A 24,902-nucleotide genomic window follows, 5' to 3' on the forward strand; every position below is an offset into this window, starting at 1 on the left:
TAAAAATTGTATAATCTTTTCCCAAATGGCGCCAGTTGGGAGGATGTAAGACATTAAAGAATTCTGGTTAAAAGATGCAGAAAATAAATAACGTATTTTTAAATTCTTGATCAGTTTTTCTTCTATTATAAAATTCCATTGGGTTTCAGTAGTTAAATCTTGAACACACTGTTACAAAAAGGTTTCCTCCAATAAAAGAAGAGAAAAAAAGTCTCATTTTTTCTAGAGAATTTCTAACCATTCTTCAATAATTCATTTATAGTAATTTAATTTATAACTAAACATTGATTCTTCAATCATTCATTTAAAGTAATATAATTTATAATTAAATGTTGATTAGATTTCGCATTCATAGCATTAAAGACTTTGTACTATTAGAAATTTCTTTTACACGCGAAATATTACAAAATATGTATTATTGCTCATTAGGTTTACTTTTTTGTGGGGATATATTCTAGTTGTTCTCTATCATTCAGTGGACAAGTTATCTTTTATATCCTACTGATTTACTCCATTGGTAATGACTAGATCTTCTGTTAAGAGAAAACTATAATAGTAGTAGGAAAAAGCAAACCGAGTCTCGTTTTCGTTCAATGAAAAGTACATTCGTATCTCCCATTATAATGTTTGATAAAAAATATTTTTTCAACTTAAAAAGTAGAATTTAGAGAAAACTTCAAAAACTCTGACACATTCTCTCACACTCTTTCTTTCTTCTAGTTAATATTCAATCAGTTTCTGTTCAATCCAATAATCCATATCATAATATTATTCATTAAATCAATAATATTAATACAAGATATAGATAACTCTATAAGATTCATTAAATCAAATTTCATCTTTTTATTGAATAAGGCGAATTCTAAAATGTTAGCATAATAACAAGATTGATAGTGAAATAAAAAGTTTTAAAAAAATCACTCTTCTGGAAATTAGATTCTTTAAACAAAAGATAAAAAAATGATTTAAAAATAAAAGTGAGCATATTTAATTAATTCAATTAAATTCCATAAATACAAAACAAAACGTTCCTATAAATCTGTTCCAAAACATTGCAATCGCTTCTATTGAACTTATCTAATTCGAATGAGTAACATTTGCATCAAAACTTGCAAAATTAAAATTCTGCATAACTTTAAATATATATATATAAACAGTATGTTATTAATAAACTTGCATTTCAATTAAAACTTTCCATATTTAATTTTATTTATTTATTTTTAAAAGCATTGATTTTTCTACTGCATTATTTTACAGTAAAAATAATTTATTTTCATTTTTGGAATTGATAATCTTGAAAAATAAAATTTGTTTTTCCTTCCCATTTAAATTTTATTCATTTGATGTACGACTATAAGTATGAAACTAATTCCACTGTAAATTTGACACATACGCAATATCAATGCAAAACATTTGATTTTTCTTTGGTGTCTCGTTGTCTTATGACTGCGATTCAAAATGTAGAGATTCATTTCAAAACAGTCGATGTGCAGTTTTAAGTAGGGACTGCAATTAACTGCGTTATTTTATTTGCTTACACCCCTTTTCGCAAAATGCATATCTATTTTTTTTTTTTTACGTATAAAATAAAAAAATCCAAAGAATTTGCTTGCTGAATAAATTAAAACAATCTTGTATCAAATGAAAAAAAAAAAAAATACCCAAGCTTAAATCGCAATTTCACGGAATTTTAATGGATTCAGAGGACAATGAAATAAGCAGCAGTAAGAATTCCCAGAAAAAAAAAAGCAGAACAACTTTCAAAGGGACGTCTGTAATAACAAAACAGGATTTTCAATTGTGTCTCTTTATTCTTCGCCCAGTATCAAGCAGCTACAACTAGTCATTCCAGCCACTCTCTGAGCTCGAATAAAAGAATGCCGAAACCCGAATCTTCTGTCAGGTAAATGGGACTTCGGTCTTTTTTGTCGCTCTTTGTTTTCTTCTAAAAGAGAGCTTTTATTTGGACTTTTGATCTTCACCAAACGAATGTGGACGACACCCCGAGAAACACAACGACATACCTTTTCGCTAGGATGGACGGTGAAATGTGATTGGCCGAAGATTGCCTCTTTCGCTATTTCCCGCGTAATCTTCTATTGCCGCAGAAGGAATGCGACCGATAAATTATTCTTCTGTGTGTATTCGAAACTTGCTAGGGCAGCAAAGAAGAAGGAAAAAAATTGGAAGAGAATTTCGGATATAAGAGTTTTTGAGCTTGAAGTAACGATGAGTGGTAAAAAACAGATAAAAAGAAGAGCCTCCAGAGATTGCCAGAAAAAACAAAATGGTAAAAGATCCTTTTCAAATAGAATCGAACTAGTTCCAGTTAACTGAAAGTTGTAAGAAAAGGAGTTGTTATCATTTTACTGTTTGCTGCGTTATTTGAGCTCTGAATTAATTCTTGACAAACTATATTTTTATTTTATTAATGAAATTTGTGATGGAATTAGCATTTTAACTTAAACTACAAAATATTACATAAGTTAAGCGATATTTTTACGATTCATTTACAAATAAGGAGGTATTTTTACATTATATATATATAAATTATTGCTTGTTGTCACATTTTCCTGGATATATAAAATATCGCAACAAATAATTTGTTGAAAATATGCAAAATAGCCAGAATCTATGAAAATATGAATAATTACATATTAATACTAGAGGCAAATTCACTAGCATCAATAACAGCTTGTCACCTATGAAACATTTCTGCAAGGCAATAAGAGTTTGGATGAAGGACAAAGGGATCCCCTATTCTTTTTCAAGCTGGAAGATATTTCAACGACATTCTTTACATATCTTCCAGCAAGACGACGTTTCAGTTCGGTCCATACCCACTTGATGAAGTTCAGGTCTGAGGATTGGCTTAGTCAGTCAAGGAAGATCACATGACAGCGGATGAACCAAATCTGGATATGGTTCGGATCATTATCCAGGAAAATGCATTCGGACACATGGCGCTGTCAAGAATGTCATCATACAGAAACTTATTACCGATTCCATGAATCTACCTCAGGGGATTCATAGCAATGTGAGAAAACATTCGCTAACCAAAGAATTTCCATTCACATGCTTCATTGTTCGAATTTGGTACTTTAGGTTGAAACGGGTGTCTTAGGGACAACGGCTGCATTCCATCTTTAACAAACAATATGTATTTGCTTCCATCACTACATCTTCTCACTTTTTTAATACAGTTCTTGTGAAAATTTCACATTTCACGCATCTTCGTCCATTTCACGCGTCTCGAGATTCTTCCTAAAGATCATCAGTTTCTTGACTACCGTCTTCCACTCAATCTGATTACTTGAAGCCTACACCTGATAGTAAAAATAGAGGGTTTTGAGTTTTGAGGTCATATAGCCTCCAGGCAGCGATTGGCACATGAAAAGGAGTTACATTCCTGTGGGAAAGATGGCTGGATTTAGGAAACTTCAGTACTTCTCTATGATCAATCTATCTATTGAACTAATATTTCATTCTCCGATATATTGAATTAGTTCTCAAGTTCGAGAAGAGTGCTATCATCAGCGCATGTATTAACTAGGGCATCCTCTTGCTGAGTGGTCGAATGGTTAGTGTCAAGTTAAGACTCCATTATGAGCAAAAATAGAGAAAGTCTAAGCAAAAAAATAAAGAAGAATCCTAAAATAAAACTGGAAATAAAAAAAACCCCACCTACAAACGTAATGAAATTTCAAGTTTTTCAAATCTTTGAAAATTATTACTGTAGTTACCTGCAGTTAGGTTTATGATAGTTCCATAAATGTGGAATCGTCATTAAAATTCTACTCAACAATTTAAAATAATGTCTAAAAACAAAGGAAATGTCCTTATATTCAAAAAAAAAAAAAAAAAAAAACATACACTTGACAATTCTTTTTTTATGAGTATATTTGGTCTTTAAGCTTTTTTTTCAATTTATTTTGTGGTTTAAATTTCCTTCAATTGCCAAATATTCGGCATAAGTCAATGCAGCAGAAATTAAACAATTAATAACGTTTCCATATAAATAGAATGTTCTCTAGCTACTAGTTTTTATTGAAGGCAATACCACAAAAATACATTTTAGAAAGATTTTTTGTTTTGTTTTGTCAACTAAAAAGGCTGAGGTACACAATGGTATGTTTGAATAATATATAAGATATAGCCAAAAATTAATAACAATGTTTCACTTAATATTTTTTCCTCCTCGTACAGACATTCACAGAATTAAAGCATTGCCTTTGAAATCATGTTCACTAAAAAATTTGTTTTCTGCAAAAAAAATGTCACAATGTTATTTCTAAACGGAATCTTGCAATAATAAATTTAAACCAGTTCTACTCCAATTAATTAATTATAAATTTTGTACTTGCTTCTGAAAATATTCAAACAAATATTTAACACCATCTACCAGTTTAACAAGATTGTTAGTAGACCTATATGTAATATGTTTGCTATCAGATTCGAGAATAAGATTAGATGTTTCACTGAAATAATCTTAATGGAATATCAATTCCGAGATTTTGACTTAAACAATCTGAATCAATAAGCGACGAAACATTTCTAATTCAATTTTAAACTAACGATTTAAAACTTTCCCGTATGTTGTCTGCGCACTGTTTGCCGGAGGAACAAAATAAAATGAAGAAGCTAAGGCAAATGGTTCTGTCGGTTTGTCGTCTTAAAAGCAATTGATTTCCTATAATACTCTCCGTTCTGTCACCAGCGAAGAAAGATTCCTACGCCAGTGTGATTGATTACCTCAATAATAAATTATTTTTAACGTTAGCGTCTGAGACACGCATTGGATTTTCTGTACTATCTAAGGCTTAGAAGACGTTTCCAAACGATAATCCGAAGAAATGTAACAGCGTCAATCTTTATTAAATAATAAATATAGAGAAATGATTTTGCTCAAGCATAGCCGAAACAAAGACGCGTCTATTAATACATTTTATAACATGAGTTAAAGTGTATACATTTGATATGCACACGTCTATAAGTAATATAAACATGATTATAGAGGTTTATTAATGTTCATATTAAGAGAATGCAAAACAATAACATAGTGATGAAAGAAATATTGAAGATAATGTATCTCTCCTTGTATCTTAGGAGGGGATTTCAGAACGCTTATGGCTTCTTTGGTAGAAAAATGTTATGAGGAAGCAAAAAAAGTGTATTTTTGTATTTAAAGGCATTTAAAAAAGTATCTTTTGTATTTTGTCCGACCGAAACAATGTGTATTTTGTCCCTGATATAGCGATATATTTATTCTCACTATATAATTGATATGAAATGCCGATAATCTCCTAAGACGAGATAATATAAGGAAGCAGAAAAGTAAATAGTTCTCGTTAAGAACTTTTTGTTGAATTACTTGAATGGAATGAAAGCAGGGTGTCCTATCAAGCCTACTCAAGCCAAATTCTTGCTTAGAGTACACTCTATAAACCAAAATTTTAAAGAAAATTGTAAAAAAAAAAAAATTATGATATCACATTCGGTCAAAAAAAAGAAAAAGGATATGTATACAGATACAGGTGTTACATACAGATGTTGATGCTTCAGATTAATGATTTGAATATAGATGCACAATAAGCAAGTGCATGTATTAATTATTATGTATTAGATTACTATTGGAGTGCAAATGATTGACTGTAACAAAGTAAAAATCGCAATATTCATGAATGGAATACATCAACACTTTGTAAAGAATATTGGTAGCTACAAGTCGCAGCATTTTAAATACGTTTCAAACGGCTTGGCATCATTCCATGAATGCCTCGATATGTGCGGTGGACATTTTAAACATCTTCGGTTTCAAACACAAGTAAATGCCGCTGTCCGTATTTCCAATAAAGATTTTTTTTCCTTATACAGTATTTGATGTTATAATTTTCTCTCCCATTTTTCTTAAAGCTATGTTCGTAGAAGTATAATTCTCTGGGCAGTATTTATGCACTTAAAGCAAAGAATTTGGCTGTGCAGAGTTTTGGCAGCTTTGGTGGGCAAAAAAAATATTAACAGTCCATTTGATAACACATATGTTTACCTATTCTTATTTTTCCTCCTTAGCTGTAAACCTAGCTATTACAAATCAGTTGATGTAAAAAGAATTTGGAATAAATTAAGGTGACTGAGGCAAATATATAAAGATTTCTGTATGGGAATCAAATCCTCTTTCTTAAGCGGTGCAGTATCCATGCATATGCTGCAAAGAAAATTTACAATATCAAAAAAGGTAATAAAGCATAAATCCAATTTTTTCAGTACAATATTTGTAAAAATAATTTGAAATTTTAATTTGAACAGGAAAAAAAAACCCTATTATTATGGCTTACTACACTATATTTCTTTGGCAAAATTAATAAGAACAACATTTTAAGGCAACGTTTTAATATTTTTCAATTACTGCAGTGTAAGCGTCTGCATGAATTCGTCTTCAAGTTATATTTTCAGCATTTTAACTCACCTAATGAACATTAAAAATTTGCAAATCAATATAGAAAAACGGCGGTTGAGGGCTCTCTCTCTATTATTATTATATATATGTGTGTGTGTGTGTTAAAATCTAAATTAAACTGAATTAATTTCCTAATTTTTATCTCAATTTAGCTCATATTTTCATTCTAAAATATTCTCTTATTTCGTGATTCCATCCCACTTTTTCTATTTAATTAAAGAAACAAAAGGATACTCATCTGGCTGTCTGGCGGTCAGTATGCACTTTACTATGTGTGGGGTAACGGATGCCGTTACATCTCTTCGGAATGCCTATTACCATGTGAGGGAAAAGGGGAAATGTATTGATATATATCATTTAACAACTTCTTTAATATTCTCCAGATTGAGGCTATGATTGCGTTGCTAAATCCTTCTCATAAACTAATTCCAACCGGAATGTATACAGTTATACCTGTACAATGCAGCCATCTCTTTAAGCAATTCAGTATCGGCATGAAATCTAAACGAATAATTTTCACAATTGGAAAGCATCTTTTGAATTTTGTATTCAAAATTTTAAACATTTTTTAACCTGCATTAAATTTGTCATCGCTACAGTGAGTTTTCCCCCCACATTTTAAAAGTTAAGTTGTTAAGAAATAATAATATAAGTTAATATGGAAAAAATAACAATGCCGTACTTTTGAACTTAAAGAACATTTGTGCATATTTGATTCGTCTAGGATATTAGGTGAGTTATTAAAATACCTGCTTTGTTAGTCTGATCAAATCTACGAAACCGAAGATAATGATGTAAAATAAGAAAGAAAAAAAAGTTGAAAGGTCTCATCCAATTAATTGGTTACGATAAATTAAAAAGTAAACACTGAAATTTTTTCGCATTACATTTATCCAATTAGCCAGAAGAATTTACTAAATAAAACATTCTGATCTCTTTTTTAAATCATGAAAGATTAATATTCTTATTCTTTCAATTTCTAAGTGCTATCATATTCTTTCTAAAATCTCCAGATAAATCTACCGATATTTGAAGACAATTAAAAAGTGCAAAAAAGAAAAAAAAAATATCTATGATGCAATAAAATAATTACATTTTCCCAATTTCCAGTTAAATCTCTCTAGAGTAAACATTCAATCAAACACACATTCCTAAAGAATAACTCCCAAATTAGAATTTTCAGCTGAAAATATAAACGAAAGACGGAAAGAGGAAAACAGAAGCCAGAAAAAATAATACTAATAATTCGGAAACGGCTGGAGTGAAGATGATTGCTCTGGTGCTTAACAGATATTGGAATCGCAAGCATTTCGAGCAGAGTTTAAATTAGAAGAACAGATAATTAAAAATATTCCCATGAGTCGAGTGCTAAAATTGACACAAGAATGGTCCAGGTCAGTCAACCTTTATTTCTTCTTCTCTTCAACAACGCATCGTATTTACTGACGGGTTTGGCTATAAAAACAGAGCTATTTTGGTCCGAAAGTCGAAGCGAATTCTTTTTTGGCAGCCATCTCTTGCCTTCGAACTACCAACTCATTGATGGTGCTTTTTTACTCACTTTCTGAAAAGGTAGCCGAAGTGGTGCCTGCACTCCTGACAGTTTGATTGTTTTTGAACAATATAACCGCCTCCGACGTGTAAAATTTAACCCGTGGGTTTTTATGACCTTAACAAATGATATTCTATATATTGTTTTCTTTTCTCTTCCTGGTACTTCTTTCCCTACCCCTCAGTTCCTACCCCTCCCCCTTTTTTTTTCTTCCGGTTGACTTTAAATTCCCCTTCTTCTCGAGGGAAGATATAAAGGGGAAAAAGGGGGAATTTTGTTTTCTTCTTTGCCTACTAAATATTTGCTTAGATGGTTTGTTGCAGTTAAAACGTACGTATCTTTGTTTTTGCTCACAGCGTAAAAACATATGCAAATTTACACGACCTTGTATATCAGCTGCAAGAGCGGCAAGAACAACGAGTTTGAATTATATATATATATTTCCTCGCAATTCTGTCTCAAGGAAGTAGTGACAATGTTTATCTCTGCTGATGTTTACACGTTGCACTACTAAGTGCGGATAAAATGTATGAATAAATTATACTGTATATGTTAGCGAACATATTCCGCCTGTTTTCTTTCAGTTGGATTTAGAAAGCAATAGACGAATAAAGCTGAGTTAATTATGTGCATTTTTAAAGTCAGTGGATAACTATACTTGTGCCAAAATATTTTGTTCAAAAGACGAAAAGAGTTTGGATATACTTTAAGGAAAAGATTTGCTCATTTACTTGCATATGCATCTATGTTTGCATTTAAAGAAAACTAACTTTTTTTATGATATGGATTATGGTATTTTTTTTCAATCAGACATAATTTAATTTTAGAGTAAATTCAACATTAGTAAATGTTACAACAAATGCTAACATTTAGTTTAAAAAAATATTAAATTTTATGAAATCAACGACTGTCATTAATAAATAACCAGACGAATTTTAATCTTAAGAAATACATACATTTACAAGTATCAATTATTAACACTTTCTTAATTATCATTGAAAGAAAAGATGTAAACAGAAAACTTTGGATTTATTTTTATTTTTTGATCGAAGCTTTAAGATTTCATTTCAACAATTAGCTTCCTGACATAATTTTAATGAAGAGATGAACTCACTAAAGTAGCGAAAACTCATGAAGAATATTTGCTTTATATATAATAGATACATCAAACTAAATCTGTAAAATTTGCTCGACTTTTATACAACAAACAAATTGTAAATTGTTCTAAAGATCTAAAGAAATCATTTGTGATGTTAAAAAAAAAAAAAAAAAAAAAAAGGACATTTAAATTCTCAGAATAAATTAGATTTGTAAGCTGTGGACAAACTATTATATATATTCAAAGTTATATAAAGAACCAAAAAAATATTATCATATTGTATAAAACAAGAAAAAAAACTGTAAGCCTTATGTGTTTTAACAATTGAAATCGTGAAAATTTAGATCGTGCAATAAAAATCGGAATTAAATATAACCTTTGAGCTCACTACAAATCAGCCAATAGGATCAATTGACACATTTTTTTTTTTTTGTTTTTTAACGTAGTGTCTATTCCATTTTGTAATCCATTCCTCATTTCTCAAAAGAATGCAAAGATGATTCATTATAGGTTCAGATAAAGAAAAATTTGATTATATGTGCATTTATTTTTGTTTCGTCGTATATCTGCAAATTGATATCAAAACCATTTTCTAGCAGTGGCAGAATATTAATCGATACTCAGTTTAAAAGAAAAAATGCCATAATGCATCATCATCCTATCAATTGAATGAAACTAAGAGAAGTGAAAATTTATTACTAAAATAACCGCAACTAAAAATAATAACATAATTTCTCTCTCACACATTTTATTAACTATATTAAGTTAATGTCTTGTTTAGTGTTAACTGATTTTTCTTTGACCCGAAACGAGTCATTTTTCTAATCTGAATTTATCAATGATTGCTGAAACGTTTTCTAATAAAAATCCAAAATTTGGCTTTTTCCAGTTAAAAAAAATCATTTAGATTAAGCATGTCCTATACTCACACACAAGGTGGAGTTTTGGATGAATTGAGTCTCGAATTCGAAAACCTTCTTTCTTGTCTACTGTAATCCCGGAATGATTAACGTGTATATTGTTTTAGAAAATAAAAAGCCGGCGTCCTGGCATAGGGGTAGCGCGTCTTCCCCGTGATCTGGGCGTCCCGGGTTCGAGTCCCGGTTTGGGCATGGTTGTTCTTCTGTTGTTCTATCTGTGAGATGTGTGAATGTGCCCTCCTGTAAAAAGGGGTTGTGCAAGCGAATGAATGATGCGTGAGTGGCAAAGTCGTACTCTTGGCCCTAGTTGGCGCTGCTATAAAAAATAAGAGACGTTCCCCTCAGGCTTAAATCGCTGTCTTCGTAACAGCGGGCTTGTCAGTGGCAAGTGCCATAAGAAACAAACAAACAAACAAACAAGAAAATAAAAATCGTATAAATATAAATGAGCAATTTTTATATATACATAAATTTATTTATTCCGTATATCTTGGAAACGGCTCTAACTATTTGCATCAAATTATATAATTAAATAAGGTTTTTCCTTTTAAGTTTATCTGTATGAGTGTATTTCCTGAATCAACGCGATTTTACAGACAAAAAACTTTCTCTTATAACTAACTATCAAAATAAATGTATTCAACTTCCGCTTCGAAACGTGGGCAGTTCAGTGATCAGAACAATAGGAATGACACGTGTAATGCGGATCCTTGGTTCGAGTCGCATTTTTTTTTTTTTTTACTTGTGTATTTATATTTAATTTTTTTTCTTTTTAAGTTTATCTATATAAGTGTATTTACTAAAATAAACGCGATTTTGAGCTATATATATATATATATATATATATATATATAGAGAGAGAGAGATAGATAGATAGATATATAGCTAATTATTAGAGCCTTTTTCTTCCGCTCTCATACTGACAATGTAACATAGCGCCATCTCAGACCCGGTTCCACCATGGTAAAACTGAATGTACAAAAATATTATGATAGTAAACTGCAAAATGAATACTGTAATATAGCAGACTGTTTTAAATAACATTTTAAACTAGTGTATTCATGATGGTTTTTTTTTTTTTTTTTTTTTTTTTTACTTAAATGGCCAGTTTATATGTAGGTAAGATTGAAGAATATTCATATGTAATCAGTATGCGATTTGTCATTAAATATTATCTCCAAAAATTTGTGCGATTTTTTTTTTTTTTTTTTTTTACTTAAATGACCAGTTTATATGTAGGTAAGATTGAAGAATATTCATATGTAATCAGTATGCGATTTGTCATTAAATATTATCTCCGAAAATTTGTGCGATTTTTTTTTACTTAAATGGCCAGTTTATATGTAGGTAAGATTGAAGAATATTCATATGTAATCAGTATGCGATTTGTCATTAAATATTTTCTCCGAAAAAAAAAAACCACACAATTTTACATAAAATTGCCGAAAGATGCTTTTTCAGATATTACTGAAATAATTCAAAATATTTACAATCAAACTATCTAAATATTTCGTATCAAAATAATTTCCAATATTTTAAATCAAAATAAATTATAAATGAAATTGAAAGTTCTCGTATTCAAAACTTTCTTAAAGATATATCTTACAATATAGAGGGACAATGTTTCTAAAATGCTTCTCAGAGAACATCTTCTTTTCCCTATTCAATTCTGTGGAATAAAAGGAATTCCTCGCCTGCATGAGAAGTGCTTAGATCATTTCATGTGGCACATAAATCACCACGCACATAAGAGGTGCTCATCCAATATGAATTATTCGCTACATTCTTGCCTGCTTTTTTTTACCAGTATTTTTTTCTTACAACACTGATAAAATGGAGAATAAGCCTCATAGATAGAGGTATACGATTACGATAAATAAAGAAAATAGGAAAATATGTGCACTTCATACACGCAGAGCTGGCTCGGAGGTTATAAAGTTTGATTTCACTTATCTGTTAACAGCAATAAATCTTGCGCCATTTATATTTCCTTTATACTAGGAAAAAATCTTGTAAACTGAGCATTTTTTGAATACATATTGATTAATAATTTTTCTTTATTTATGCATTGCTTCAGAAAATACAGGAAAAAAAAAGTTAATAAATTATGGACTCTTAACATGCAGTGACATATATCGTAGCTGCAAAATTTCTAAGATATTGTTATAAGATGTTAGATAATTGAAATTCTGAGAACAAGTTCTGCTCGATTTTTCATTCGACTTCCGAATAAATACGTCCTAATTTAGAAATAGTAAGTCTAATTTATACTTTCTTCAATAATTGTTCCAATCTAAGAATTGTATTTACATAATAAACTGAAAATGCTATCTATATAGATGTATTATTGCGTATAATGTGAATAATGTATAAATATTAATTAAAAATTACGTTCTTTTTTAAGTCTGAAATTATTTTATTATAAGCAAAAGTCACTTAGGTCTCAATAGAAGAGATCTAAAATTTAAAAAAAAAAAAAAAAAAGAATTCGTAGCATGAAATAATAAGCAAAATGAAAGTTATTTTTGTATTAAACTTATATATATGTATATATTAATGTAATTAGTCTAATGCAGTTCTTTAATCAAATAAAAAATGATCTCCCTGCCCCTGCCTCCCCCCAAAAAAACTTTAAAAGTAAATCATCTTTTAATCAAGAAAAATAGATACATCATTGAACAAAAGAACTACATGACTTCTCTTCTTCTGTAAATTTATGAATGATTTTAATTGCATCTGTAAAAATGTTTTTACTAGATTTGCAACGAAAAATATTTTATTTAACAAGCCAGTGTTATATGCTTGCAAAAAATATTTATTATAATTCACTCACCAAAAATATGCATTTTTATATGAAAAAAACTTATTATGTAATCGCCAAATAATGACGAATTAATGAATATTTAGGGACCATGTTCTATTTTTTTTTTTTTTTTTTGTATTTTAACTTTTTATATGAGAAAAAGAAAACAAATGCATATTAAATTAAGGAAATTACCACATTCTAATCTATAACAGCATTCATTTAACCAGGTTGTTTGGAAACTTCTTTATATATTTAATAATATTCATTGACTAAAATAAAGTTAAAAACCCTTCATTGCCCTTGTCACAATAGGAAATTATTTATCGCTAAGAAAAGAAATATTCTTCTATTAAAGAAAAATTTTACACATTTCCACTTGTTAATATGTTATTCACAGTAATGAAACGTTTTAACTTAGCCAAGAGACAGATAAAACAATATAGCTATCAATCATAATTTTTTTTCTTCATTTTCTTCTTTCATAATAACACGCATCGGTGGCATCAGTAATGCGTTATTTTTCTCAATCCTGCTAATTCTGGAAAGTTGAATATTCCAATAAGAGTCCATTACTGTTCTCCAACAATAAGGTGACACACACTCAAGACTCTACACTTGAAATGGTTTATGTTCGACGATTTGAGTATTTTATCTCTATCTAGGGGGGTTTCTTTTATTTTGCACTTAATGTACGAAAGTGCCAGAAGCCGAAAAGCCTCGCTTCTCTAACCACAAGTGACCTTCCCAGTATTACTCCCAATTACTTGTAATGGAGACGGATGTAATGAATGCCGTTTCCGGTTCAAGGGCCCAATGTTCTTAGAAAAGGGCTGTTCGGTGCGGGCGCTAAATTGGGGTTGCCCTTGCCTTCCATTGGAATTAACTCCTTACCGTCACTTCGCCGGTGGTGCGAAATGGACCGCCACATCATTAATTCGACTTGAAAGATGTGTGGGATGTCTCAGAGTTCATTGAGTCTGATTGATATACCATTTATTTACAGTTTTATATTTCACGATGTTTTGGAACAGAAGAATAAAATCTTTCCTTTTTAGGCGAATGCAGATGATTTACGAGTAAGAAACATTTGATTTTTTCCCCTCATGATCAGCAAGCTGTGAAAAGGAAAAAGAAAGAAAAAAGAAAGATTTTTTTTTTTTCCCGGAACGAATAAAATATGTGATTTTCTTAAATTGAAAGGATTATTTCTTTAAGTTACTATGCTCACGATATTTTATATGTAGTAATCTACTGATCATTAACTTTTAGAAATCATATATGTTTCATATCTTAGCAGTTATAAAAAAAAAAATGTTTGAATTAAAAAAAAACATCTTTTATGATTTTTACACATTTTAGTAAAAAAAAAAGTAAAAGTTGCACTTTTATTTAATATATTACACATCATTCATTATATGTGCCTCTATACCAAACCAAATCTAAAGCTCTTCTTTATGCTCCTAACATTTTGAATAATTGAACAGTAAACGGTTCAATTTGCACTGTTTAAACTCAAACACATTCTGCGAAAAAAATTTCAATATTTCGTCAAAATTTCTAATGTACTAACTTGGCGCATACTAAAAGAAACATATTTATGGAGCACTGAAGGGTATTATTTTTGTGTTTGCATCTTGCTATTATTATTATGTTTGTAGTTATTTAGGGAAGTACGTATTCCGTATTTATTATTAAGTTAAATAAATATTGTAGATCTTCCCATTTTTTCTTTTTATTTTAACTCACCAGACCTACGACACAGGATAGACCACTAAACTTTGAAAAAAATTAGTAGTCCGTACCCTAGGAAAGCCCTGATGTAAAGGTTAGATTAAACGAAAATGGATGAGTTGATGACATCACTGGGAGAAAAGCGCTAGTTTCTTCAATTGTTAAATATTGAAATAAGTACGAAGTTAAAAATAATTTTTCTTTATATTTTTTTTAATTTATTTTTGAGAGAACGTTACGACATCAAACAATGCGAAAGATCAAAATATAAAGTGTTTAATTAAAAAAAATAGTGAAACTACATTTTCATTTCGATATGATATCTAGAAAAAAGTAAATGTATTATAAAATAATTACATTTGAAGCTCATCAATTCTAATTTTAAGAATCGACTTAGTCGACACAATCCATTTGTAAGAATCCGAAAATATCAAGAATAATTTATTTAAGATTCTTAATATTAAAAGCATATTCGTTTAAATAATTGTGCTTCATTTAAATTTTTAAACTAAATAAAATATATCTCAGAAATTTCTTAAAATTAATTTATAACTTTGAATTAATGTGAAAAAGGATAGCTTGTTATTTTTTACCTGGCTACTTTCATCACACAATTCCTAACTGAATTACGAATACATTTATATTAGATCCTAAATAATATTTTCACCACAGTATATATGACGTTTCTCTTCAGATCTGATATATGATATCAAATCGTAAGAAAAGTTAATAACCAATATTTACAATGTTAGCGGTAAATCGTTGTGTAAATATTTATTTTGTATTTTAAGCAAAATAAATTCAAACAACCATCATAATAAATACATTAGATTAGAATATTTACATTCCAATGGTGATAATTTAAGTAGAGATTCCAGAGCTCCTCTTTGTGCAATACCGAAGAAAATAAAAATACCTGCTTAATAAAACAGAATAAATTTTTCGGAGGAATATGTTCTGCTCTAATTTAAAAAATTTATATGTGACTGGATTTACGTTACTTCTTATTTCCACGTTGCATTTCATGATTAATTTACTGCTAGAACATCTTTCGGTCTCATTTTTTTAAAATGAAAAGCAAGCATTTCAAATTTCACATCACTGCATATTCGTTCTTATTGAAATGCTGAGAACATTGCCAATGTTGGTTTCTTTCCATTCATAAATTCAAATTTTCGAAACTATGTAGGAAAAAAAAAAAAAAAAAAAAAAAAAAAAACTTTTTTCTTTCCATTTGCGTTAATGCTGATAACGTCTAACAGCAGCACGACCAGAAATTTTGCAGAATATTTGCAATGTGTTTTTTGTATTAAATGTTGTTAAAATAAGAAATAAAACATTAATCCATAACTAAAAACATTATTTTGATTGAAATATTTATATCATCTGTTAGAAACTGAAGGATGATATAAATCCTTTTTATCAGTCAACTCTCTCCTTCTTCAAACCCCTTTTGTTCAGGTAAATCAGAAAACTAGAACGCCCAGTTTTTTTTTTTTTTTTTTTCAAAAATAAGAAAAAAAATGCCCCGCTCTCTAAAAGCCTACAATGACAGCCAGTGTTATCCGCGTGAACAGGTAGTGTTAATCCAATGGATTGTTATTTCCTTATTTTAATGGTATTTCAAATGCATTCAACAACTTTGTTTCTTAACAGAAAATATTTTTCTCTATAAATTGATGAATTTTAGCTAATATTGTACATAATTTTTGAGTGGAAGCATCATTTTAATCGTCATTCACTTTATTTAACAATGACTCAACATTATGAGATTCTGCTTAATGTAACCCTCTTATATTTTAAAAGTACTTTTGCCATTGATATTACCTAGACTAAATGCACATTTCTGCATATTTGGAGTAAAGCAAATATTACTGAAATATATTTGTTCAAGTCCCATAAAGTGTACAATAAGAATGTAAGTCTAATTTTTTTTTTTTTAATTCTAAGATTTATTTTAAGATGCTTCTAATATAATTGCAATCGAAACAAATTTCGTGTACTTGCCGAAATTTTCTCCACCGATTTAGTATTTATATATTTATCAGCTGTTTCCGGAAATTAATTAATGAAAAAAAATATTTATCGTTGTGCTTATCAACATAAACATTTATCAAATAATGTTCGAAACTAAATAAAATATGCCATGCTCTTCCAATTACCCTAAATATTTTTTTAAAAAATATATATTATTATGACGCATTATAAAACTGCTGAAATCGTCTGCAATGATTCCTTTATACTTTTCTTCCAATTACTTGACTTAACAAGCGTTTTGTATTTACGTATGTATTAAATAAATGCGCAGCAGTTTTCGCTAATTATAATATTAATTAGAATTCTGGAAAAAAAATCTTTGAAGAAAGAAATATATCCAAGTCAGGCCCGTCCTTGATATTTGAACTAATTTATCCTACATATATGGACACAACCATTTTCAGTATTTCAACAAGATTCATGAAATTCTTTTCTCGTGTTAGGCATAATTATTTTTCTATTATAACGCTGCAACTTATGAGACGTGAATTTATTTTTTATTTAAGCCACATTCAATACATGAGGACGAAAAAGAAAAGTACAATCTTGATTAATTAATAATAATTATTTACATTTTCCGAAATATCACGTAAACAAAATTTTATTAGTTGGTAACAGCTTGTTACCGAGTCATGGTACATGCAGTTTCAAATGATAAACTCAAATGTATCTCTTTAATGTGAAAGGATAAAAAAAAACAATTCTTGAACGTGACTCATCGCAAAAAGTGCGGTAGTTTTTGAAGACAGAAGAGCTTTTAATGAAATGAACTTGGCACACAATGAAAAATTATTCCGCTAATAATCAGTTGGTACAATTAAGAAAGCTTGTAACACTTAATAATTAGTCAAAAGATTAAAAAAATATCTACCTTTAAATATTTAGAAATAATTATAACTAAATACAAATAAGTAATTTATTATTATTATTTGAAAAAAAAAGATTTTAATAACGCATTTAGAATGAGAAAAAAAAATGGCTCAAACAAAAACGAAATAAAATATGATTGAGGAGCAGGTGAGAATAAATTGGAATGGTAATCAAAATTATAATGTTTCTCTGTAATATTATTAAATTAAATGTTTGGATTTTTTTTTTTTTTTTTTTTTTTTGCTTTGTATAACATTGACGAGGTGTTTTTTTTTTTTTTTTTTTTTTCGCTTTACACTTTTACCTTTTTTGCTTTGACCGTTTGATGTTTTATAAAATGTTTTTTTTTCTTCTTTTTAATATAATGATAAAATCATATTTTTTCTATTTTTTTAAAATTATTTTTCAGATTTTAACTCTTATTTCTTGTGTTAATTATTGTGATTTTAAACAAATAGATGCAAAGCAGTTTTACAAGTGGGGAATCGAACTCGGTCAACAACATCGATGGCAACTGCAACGCTGTACTCAACTAATAAACCCAATCTGGTAGTTTACATTGTCACTGATCAGGTCATTCATTATCACTGATCAGGTAGTTTACATTGTTAGTCAGGTAATCGAGTTTGTACTCAACAAATACACCCAATCAGGTAGTTTAATTTATCTTTAAAATCCTATTCTAAACAGTTGTATAAAACATCACCGTGTAATAAAGTACTTTCAATTATTTTTCTATATTTGTTTTCTAATTTTTCTATATTTACATTCAAACTTGTACAATATTTAATATTCTTCTGGAATTATGGGTATTCAATTTCACCTTAGCGATATTTTTATTTTTGAGCTAATTTTTCATTTTTTTTTTTATCTCCTTAATTTCTTACATTTTATCAAAAATATAAAAATTGAAACAAAACCCTAAAATCTGAGATTCAGATATGAACATTTTAAGTGAGTTAGAATTTTGACCATAATTAGAATCGAATCAAGGAACGTCCGTTTATTTTTGTTTCTGGGGCCTATTGTTTGATTTTCTATTTAAGAAAAATATTTTTCTTCTTCCTTTTATTACAATAATAAAAATTGTCACGAACATTTTAATTTTTATTAACTCTCGGGTTTTTTTAATTTAATATACTTCGTAATTCATGATTATAAACAATATAGAATCTAAAATTTAATTTTCCAACTCTGCGAGTTACGCTTTTCAATAATCATTATATTAAATTATAATCAGTAGCTCTAAATTTATTAAAATGTTCTACTGCAGCTGGATCAAAAATTAATAGTTCTAATAGATGAAAAAGTGAGTAAAAGCTCTATTGCAAAAATTCTATTCTTCCCAGCATGAAATATGAGAAATTACTTAAAGGCGTTTAAATGTAGGTTCCTTGTTATAGTTATCTTCAATGAAATTAACAAAACATGTTTATATAACTTTTTTGTTTACATTTCATAACTGTGGATATTCATATAAGCATTTCAAACTTAGTCTAAGCAAGAGACTACGGAGTAGAAAATCAAAACAATTTAATCCAATTTTTGCATCTGGTGCAAACGAACTATCTATAAATAAAGTTGTGTACTTAAAGTTCAAATAAATTTTATTATCTAATCGCTGAGTTCATTCTATATCTGATTGCTCTAACAGCAAATAAAAATTTTTTGGTCATTCTAAATTATCGTTTTGCCATTTGCTTGATGAACGTCTAAAAAAATTAATAAATAATTACAATTTTTTATTAATAAGAATTATTATGTTAAGTGTGCTTTACTTTTCATGCTGCTTTATTTACAAGAAGCAAATGAAATAGGTTTCAACAAGAATGAATAGATTATTCAAACTTTGAATACATTTTTGGAAGTCACATTTAATAGTACCAATTAAATTACCAAAATAAAGGGATCAGAAAGGATCAACTAGAAATCAATCGATATTATTTGTTGGAATCGATTATACTAGAAATCAATCGAGCCTATTGTTTGGTAGAAAAATATAAATTTAATAACATTATTTTTAATAAATGGCATGCCAAACCAGAAAGTCCGTTTGAAAGCATATTTACGTTAAAACGATCTTAAAGCATACCATTCTTTTGTGCATATTTGCTTTCTTATTAATTAGATGTATGTAAATTCGAAAAGCACAAAAAATTTCAATTTATATATTCTTAACTAAACACTAAATGTCCATGCCCAAAACTTCAGTGGGAAAATAACAAATTATCTTATTATCCATCTTTTCATCGTCATCAAATTATCTTTTATCAAATTATCTTTCTATGAGACATTTTTTGTGTGTGTTTGTGAGCCTTCCATTCTAACTTGGAGTTAACGCTAGAGCTGCTGTCTAGGAAAGATGAAATCTATAAGCTTCTGGTCCAGCTTAGAATGGTGTCCAATTGAGAATGAGAAGTGGACAATAGTTAAAAAGATTAGTAGGATAGAAGGAAGGATCAAGCAAGCTCCTCAGGAACATGCTGGTTTACCTGCCGCTGCAGACCACCCACCGTTTTATCTTCAAGCTTATCTACAATGCAGTGGAGGTAGGTTGTTTGCCCAACTTGAGTAGTGACATTGCGAGTAGTTACCGGTTCAACAACAAACTGCTTTCCATTTAGCAAAGCCGCCGGTTGAACGATGGACAGTCCAGAGCTCTTTGAGAATGAATAGGAGGGCTTGGGGTAAACTGGTGGTTTCATGGGAAGCTTTGCAGCATTTATCTGTTTGGCTGTAATACCTGTAAATAGAGAGAACTCGATTAGACTTCATTAACAATTTATGCCGTAAATGATTTAGAAAGTATATTTTATTTGCAAAAATAATTTTCTTTATCCATTTGGTATAAGTTTTGCCACATATACTAATAAAAAATTGAAATTTGACATTAAGCTGTTATAAATATAAATGTTACTACATGGAAAACCGAACTGCGGACCGAACAGATTCGGAAATCGGAAGACCTAACTTTTTTCCTCGTAAAATCTTAAATAAAATCCTATACTTCGGATCATTTAAAGTTCGAAGCCCTAACCACTACCCTATCTCTGATACACTTATGTAAGTCATGAGTAGCGACATGTCAGTATTTAGTTGTATATATGTGTGTGCGTATGCGTTTGCATGTAAAAGCGTGCTTTTTCAGGAAAGACACCTATATAGTTAAACTTAAAACCAAAACCTTATATTAATATAAAATTTGATCCAAATCGTTAATGGCATTTACGAGATACACGAAATAAACTTATAAGAATTCAAGAATTACTCTTTTAAAGTTATAAGATATAAAAAATACTGATAAATAAACAAATTTATTTTTATTTCATTGAAAGCCATTTCTCATGAAACAAAATAGGGATTAAAATAAAGAAGGCTATTTAAATTCAAGAATTTATTGCTAGACGGATCAATGTCAAATTTAATCCAAATAAGTAGAAAATGAACGTTTATATAGACATATAATAGCATTCCAATAAAAACGTATGATCTACATATTCAATTATCTTTTTATCATCGATTTATCTAGAAATGATTATCTGTATGATTCAAATAATTAGATAAAAAAATAAACAATATGATGTTCAATAAATAAGAATTGTTTTATTGTTTGTTTTTATGGGAAACTGATCATTTTCAATTCGGTCCAAAATATGCATAAAAATGTATTATCTCGAATTATTTTGAAACAATTCAAAACAAATCTTAGCTTGCATTCAATAAAGTTTTATTTCAAATGTTAAATTTATAATGTATGAAAACAGACGAAATACTTTTTTTAAACAGTTGGTTTAACTGTTTTGAACTTTAAAAAATAATAAAAAGGTGCATATAACTGAATTAAATTACCTTAAGCAATAGTTTAAATCACATAAATAAATAGAACTTTTCCCAGCAAGCTAATTTCAATGTAGCAAACATTTTGCAGCTAAAAACGAAAACAAAATTCAACTATTTACAAATGAGATTAATAACAAGGAGTAGAAAGCACCGAATTTAAATTTAATATAATTATCTTTCTAATTAAATTTCTAAAATTTTTGCGCTTTTCTTGGTAACCGCTGGCAATGATATGAAAGGATATGCACGTGTATAGGAACTGCAGCAAACCTCAATATTTCCAATATATAAATATAATTACTAATGCATGTAACATCCAAATCCATTAACAGTCTTACAGAATTTTTGTAGAATTTTGAATCTTTAGAGGAAACGCAGTGAAATATGGTAAGACTGTCTTGGTCGAGAGAGAAAAATTTAAGGATTCAAAGCTTATTGGTTCTGATGTTTGACCATTAGCTTGGCGTGAAAATTTGCAGGAGGAGTATCCTTTAACTATTGTTCAATATTATGATATCCGAATAATATATTCTGCTGTTGCTTCAAATGGAAAATAAAAGGAAAAAATTATGATATTGTGGATTGGAACAGAATGCTGCTTTTCGACACTACAACCCTATTAGGGATGTCAGAAGAGATGTTTTTAATATTATTCTATGTAAAAAACAAATTAAAAATAAAAGAAGTTAATAATAAACAAAAATTGATCCAAATATTATATTTCTCAATATATCTTTCAACATATTTTTATACTACATAATTGAATTTACAATAAAGGTTATATTGATTTATTTATATATCCCCTAAATAAAGTAATACTAATTTTAATCTTATATTGTCTTGTTTTTTCTTTTAATTTTTCAGCCGCATTTGAATAATTTTTTATAAGTTAAAAATAAGAAATACAAGAACATAATTAAAAACATATATTTAACAATTTAATAAAAAATTACTAATTGTTTTGTTACGATTATTAATTTTACCTATTTAAATCAAAGCTATAATTATTATTAAATTTTTCATGTCATTAAATTATTTAGAATTCATCAGAACAGGCAAAATAAGAGTCGCACCAAAAGACAACATTGTGTGATACATTATAGTTACTCCATTTTCACCACTACATTACACGAGCAAACAATCTCATTTGGAAGTTTACCATTTTAGGATAATAATCCTTTCAAAATGAATATTGCAAGATTTCCGAATGAATAATTAAGATAATTAAAGAAAATAACTCCGTTACGTCTCAATACTGCTAACGGCTTCGAATCACGCGAATGAAAGATTTTAACAACCTTCCTCTGAAATGAAGCATAATGCACTAAAAGATCAATTCAAAACGACAAATGGTTAGCTATTCTTTATCAATAGCATTCATGGATAAATTATAAATTGATATAAAATAAAAATTAAAAAAAAACAGAAATTTCTTGACTCCAACGATTTTAAGATCATTGATCGTATATTCTATTTAAAAAGTAAACAATAAATTTTATTTTTTCAATTGTGTTTAGCGTTATAAATTATTATACAATATAAAAGTTACTAAACAAAGCTACTTTACAAATTACTTTTGTCGTTTTTGTTTGTGATTCCTTGGCATGCATTCATATGATCCGCCTTTCATAACGTTTAAGTTATGATTAATATTACACATTATTATACATAACACAGAATATTGTACAAAATTATTTTGCAAATTACTTCTGCCATTCTTATTTGAGTTCCCTCGGCAACCATGTATCCATTCGTATGATTTACCTTTCATAACGCTTCAGTTGTGATAAACATTACAAATTATTATGCATAATACAAAATATTGTACAAAATTATATTGCAAATTACTTCTGCCATTCTTGTTTGTGTTCTCTCGGCAACCATATATCCATTCGTATGATTCACCTTTCTTAACTTTTCAGCCTTTCATATAATAAAAAACTCTACAATAAAAATCTCCGCCGAAATTCCCACATCAATGGTAGATATTATTCATCACCGAATGAAAATATAACATCCAAATCGAAAATGAAAGATTATTAATGAAAACGTAGCAAAAATATTTTTAGAAAATTTCACCGAACAGAAGTAGCCAAAGGTTAATCCAATTACTCTAACGGACTTATTTCCGTTTGCGCTGTGACTAAAACGCACGCCCTCATTTTCGAACACGTGAAAACATCATTAAGGTTTATTTTTCCTTGGAGAAATGAAACTAATCTTTTACGCAACATACAATTTTATCCGAAGCAAATTGCAGTGACATTATGGCCTGTGACATAATGGTGATTAACATTTAGTAAAAGTAACCTTACACTGATGAATGAATTTTTGTTATTGATAGCAATTTTTAATATTCTAGCATACAGCTGGGCATTAGTGTAAACAAATATAGTTAGAATATTAGGATGCAGATTTCTCATGCTACACCTATAATATATATATGTGTGTGTGTGTGTGTGTGTGTGTGTGTGTGTGTGTGTGTGTAAAATCACACTTTTTAAGTAGAGCCGTGGCCAAAAAGAGAGAAGACACTTTTGAAATTTAAACATAGCTTTATTCCATCCCAGGCGGCATCATTTATGCGCAATTAGAGCGGACGAATTGACGTCCGTTTACAAGCGATACAAGAGCAAAAGAGAGCGAAAGAGCAAAGAGTGATAGAAATGTTTTTCCTGATGATTATGCACCATGAGATTCTGATAGGGATTTCTTTATACGTGTTGATTTAGGTAAGGGAATTATAGGCGTCTTTTAAAATAATTTGTTTAGGTTGATAGATTTTTATCCCTTTACTCGGAGAGTGTGAAAGTGGGGACAAAAGCAGTTTTACAGAGATCGTGGCTCATTAATTATTTTTTTTAAAAAAAGTGGAATTTCATCAGGGAATAAGTGAACATTTTAGAATGAAGTTAATATGGGTTAAATTCGGATAAAAATTAGGAAAATAATTAAAATTGAATTTAGATGTAGATATATCATTATATATATGTATTTGTGTGAAACATTCTTTGATTGAAAGAAAGGAAAATTTCTTTAATAGAAATTTCTTTTGCAAGAATGAAAATAATTGTAAAAAAAAAACAAAATAAGATCTGGAGTTATCAAAATTTGCTTACAACAAAAATCATAGATTATGATTTTATTCTAATAATTAGCATACCAAATTGTTTTTTGTCAGCTTATGAAGAAATCACTTTTATTATTGTATTTATTGTATTATTGAATGACGATTTAAGTGAATGAAGTGAATGAATATAATTTAACTATATCAACCTTTACTTGTATTAGTTAACTTGTATTATTACTCCTCACTACATTATATTTTGTTTAATATAATATTTTTTTATATTAAAAATATATAAAATATTTATACATAATTTTAATATATATATATAATAAACAACAAAATGTAATAAATTATTAGTTTGTAGCTCGAAATTTGTTTCAAGGCTTTACAAGTCTCGCTTTTGTTTAGGGTAACCTTAAATAGGAAAGACGTAGAAAGATTTTTTTGAAAAACAAAATCTTCTTTGTGTTCTTTTCAGATACTGAAAGCACCACGACTTTTTTTATAAAGCTTCATTACA

At 28.9% G+C, this 24,902-nt stretch overlaps 1 protein-coding gene across 8 annotated transcripts in view; it reads right to left on the bottom strand.

Annotated features, from left to right (window-relative positions):
• The window catches only part of LOC129968472 (zwei Ig domain protein zig-8-like), a 270,080-nt gene that overhangs the window by 38,156 nt on the left and 207,022 nt on the right, over window positions 1-24,902 (bottom strand). For 6 of the 8 annotated variants that reach the window (XR_008784411.1, XM_056082382.1, XM_056082381.1 and 3 more), the window contains exon 2: window positions 19,965-20,215. Coding sequence is in view for 6 of the 8 variants with exons in the window: in XM_056082382.1 (XP_055938357.1) it covers window positions 19,965-20,215 (251 nt within the window). In the remaining 2 variants the exon portion in view is untranslated. The remainder of the gene's footprint in view (window positions 1-19,964; window positions 20,216-24,902) is intronic. The other 2 variants (XR_008784412.1, XM_056082383.1) reach the window with 1 other exon arrangement.

The sequence above is a fragment of the Argiope bruennichi genome, chromosome 5, assembly GCF_947563725.1.
Source record: "Argiope bruennichi chromosome 5, qqArgBrue1.1, whole genome shotgun sequence".
NCBI lineage: Eukaryota > Metazoa > Arthropoda > Arachnida > Araneae > Araneidae > Argiope > Argiope bruennichi.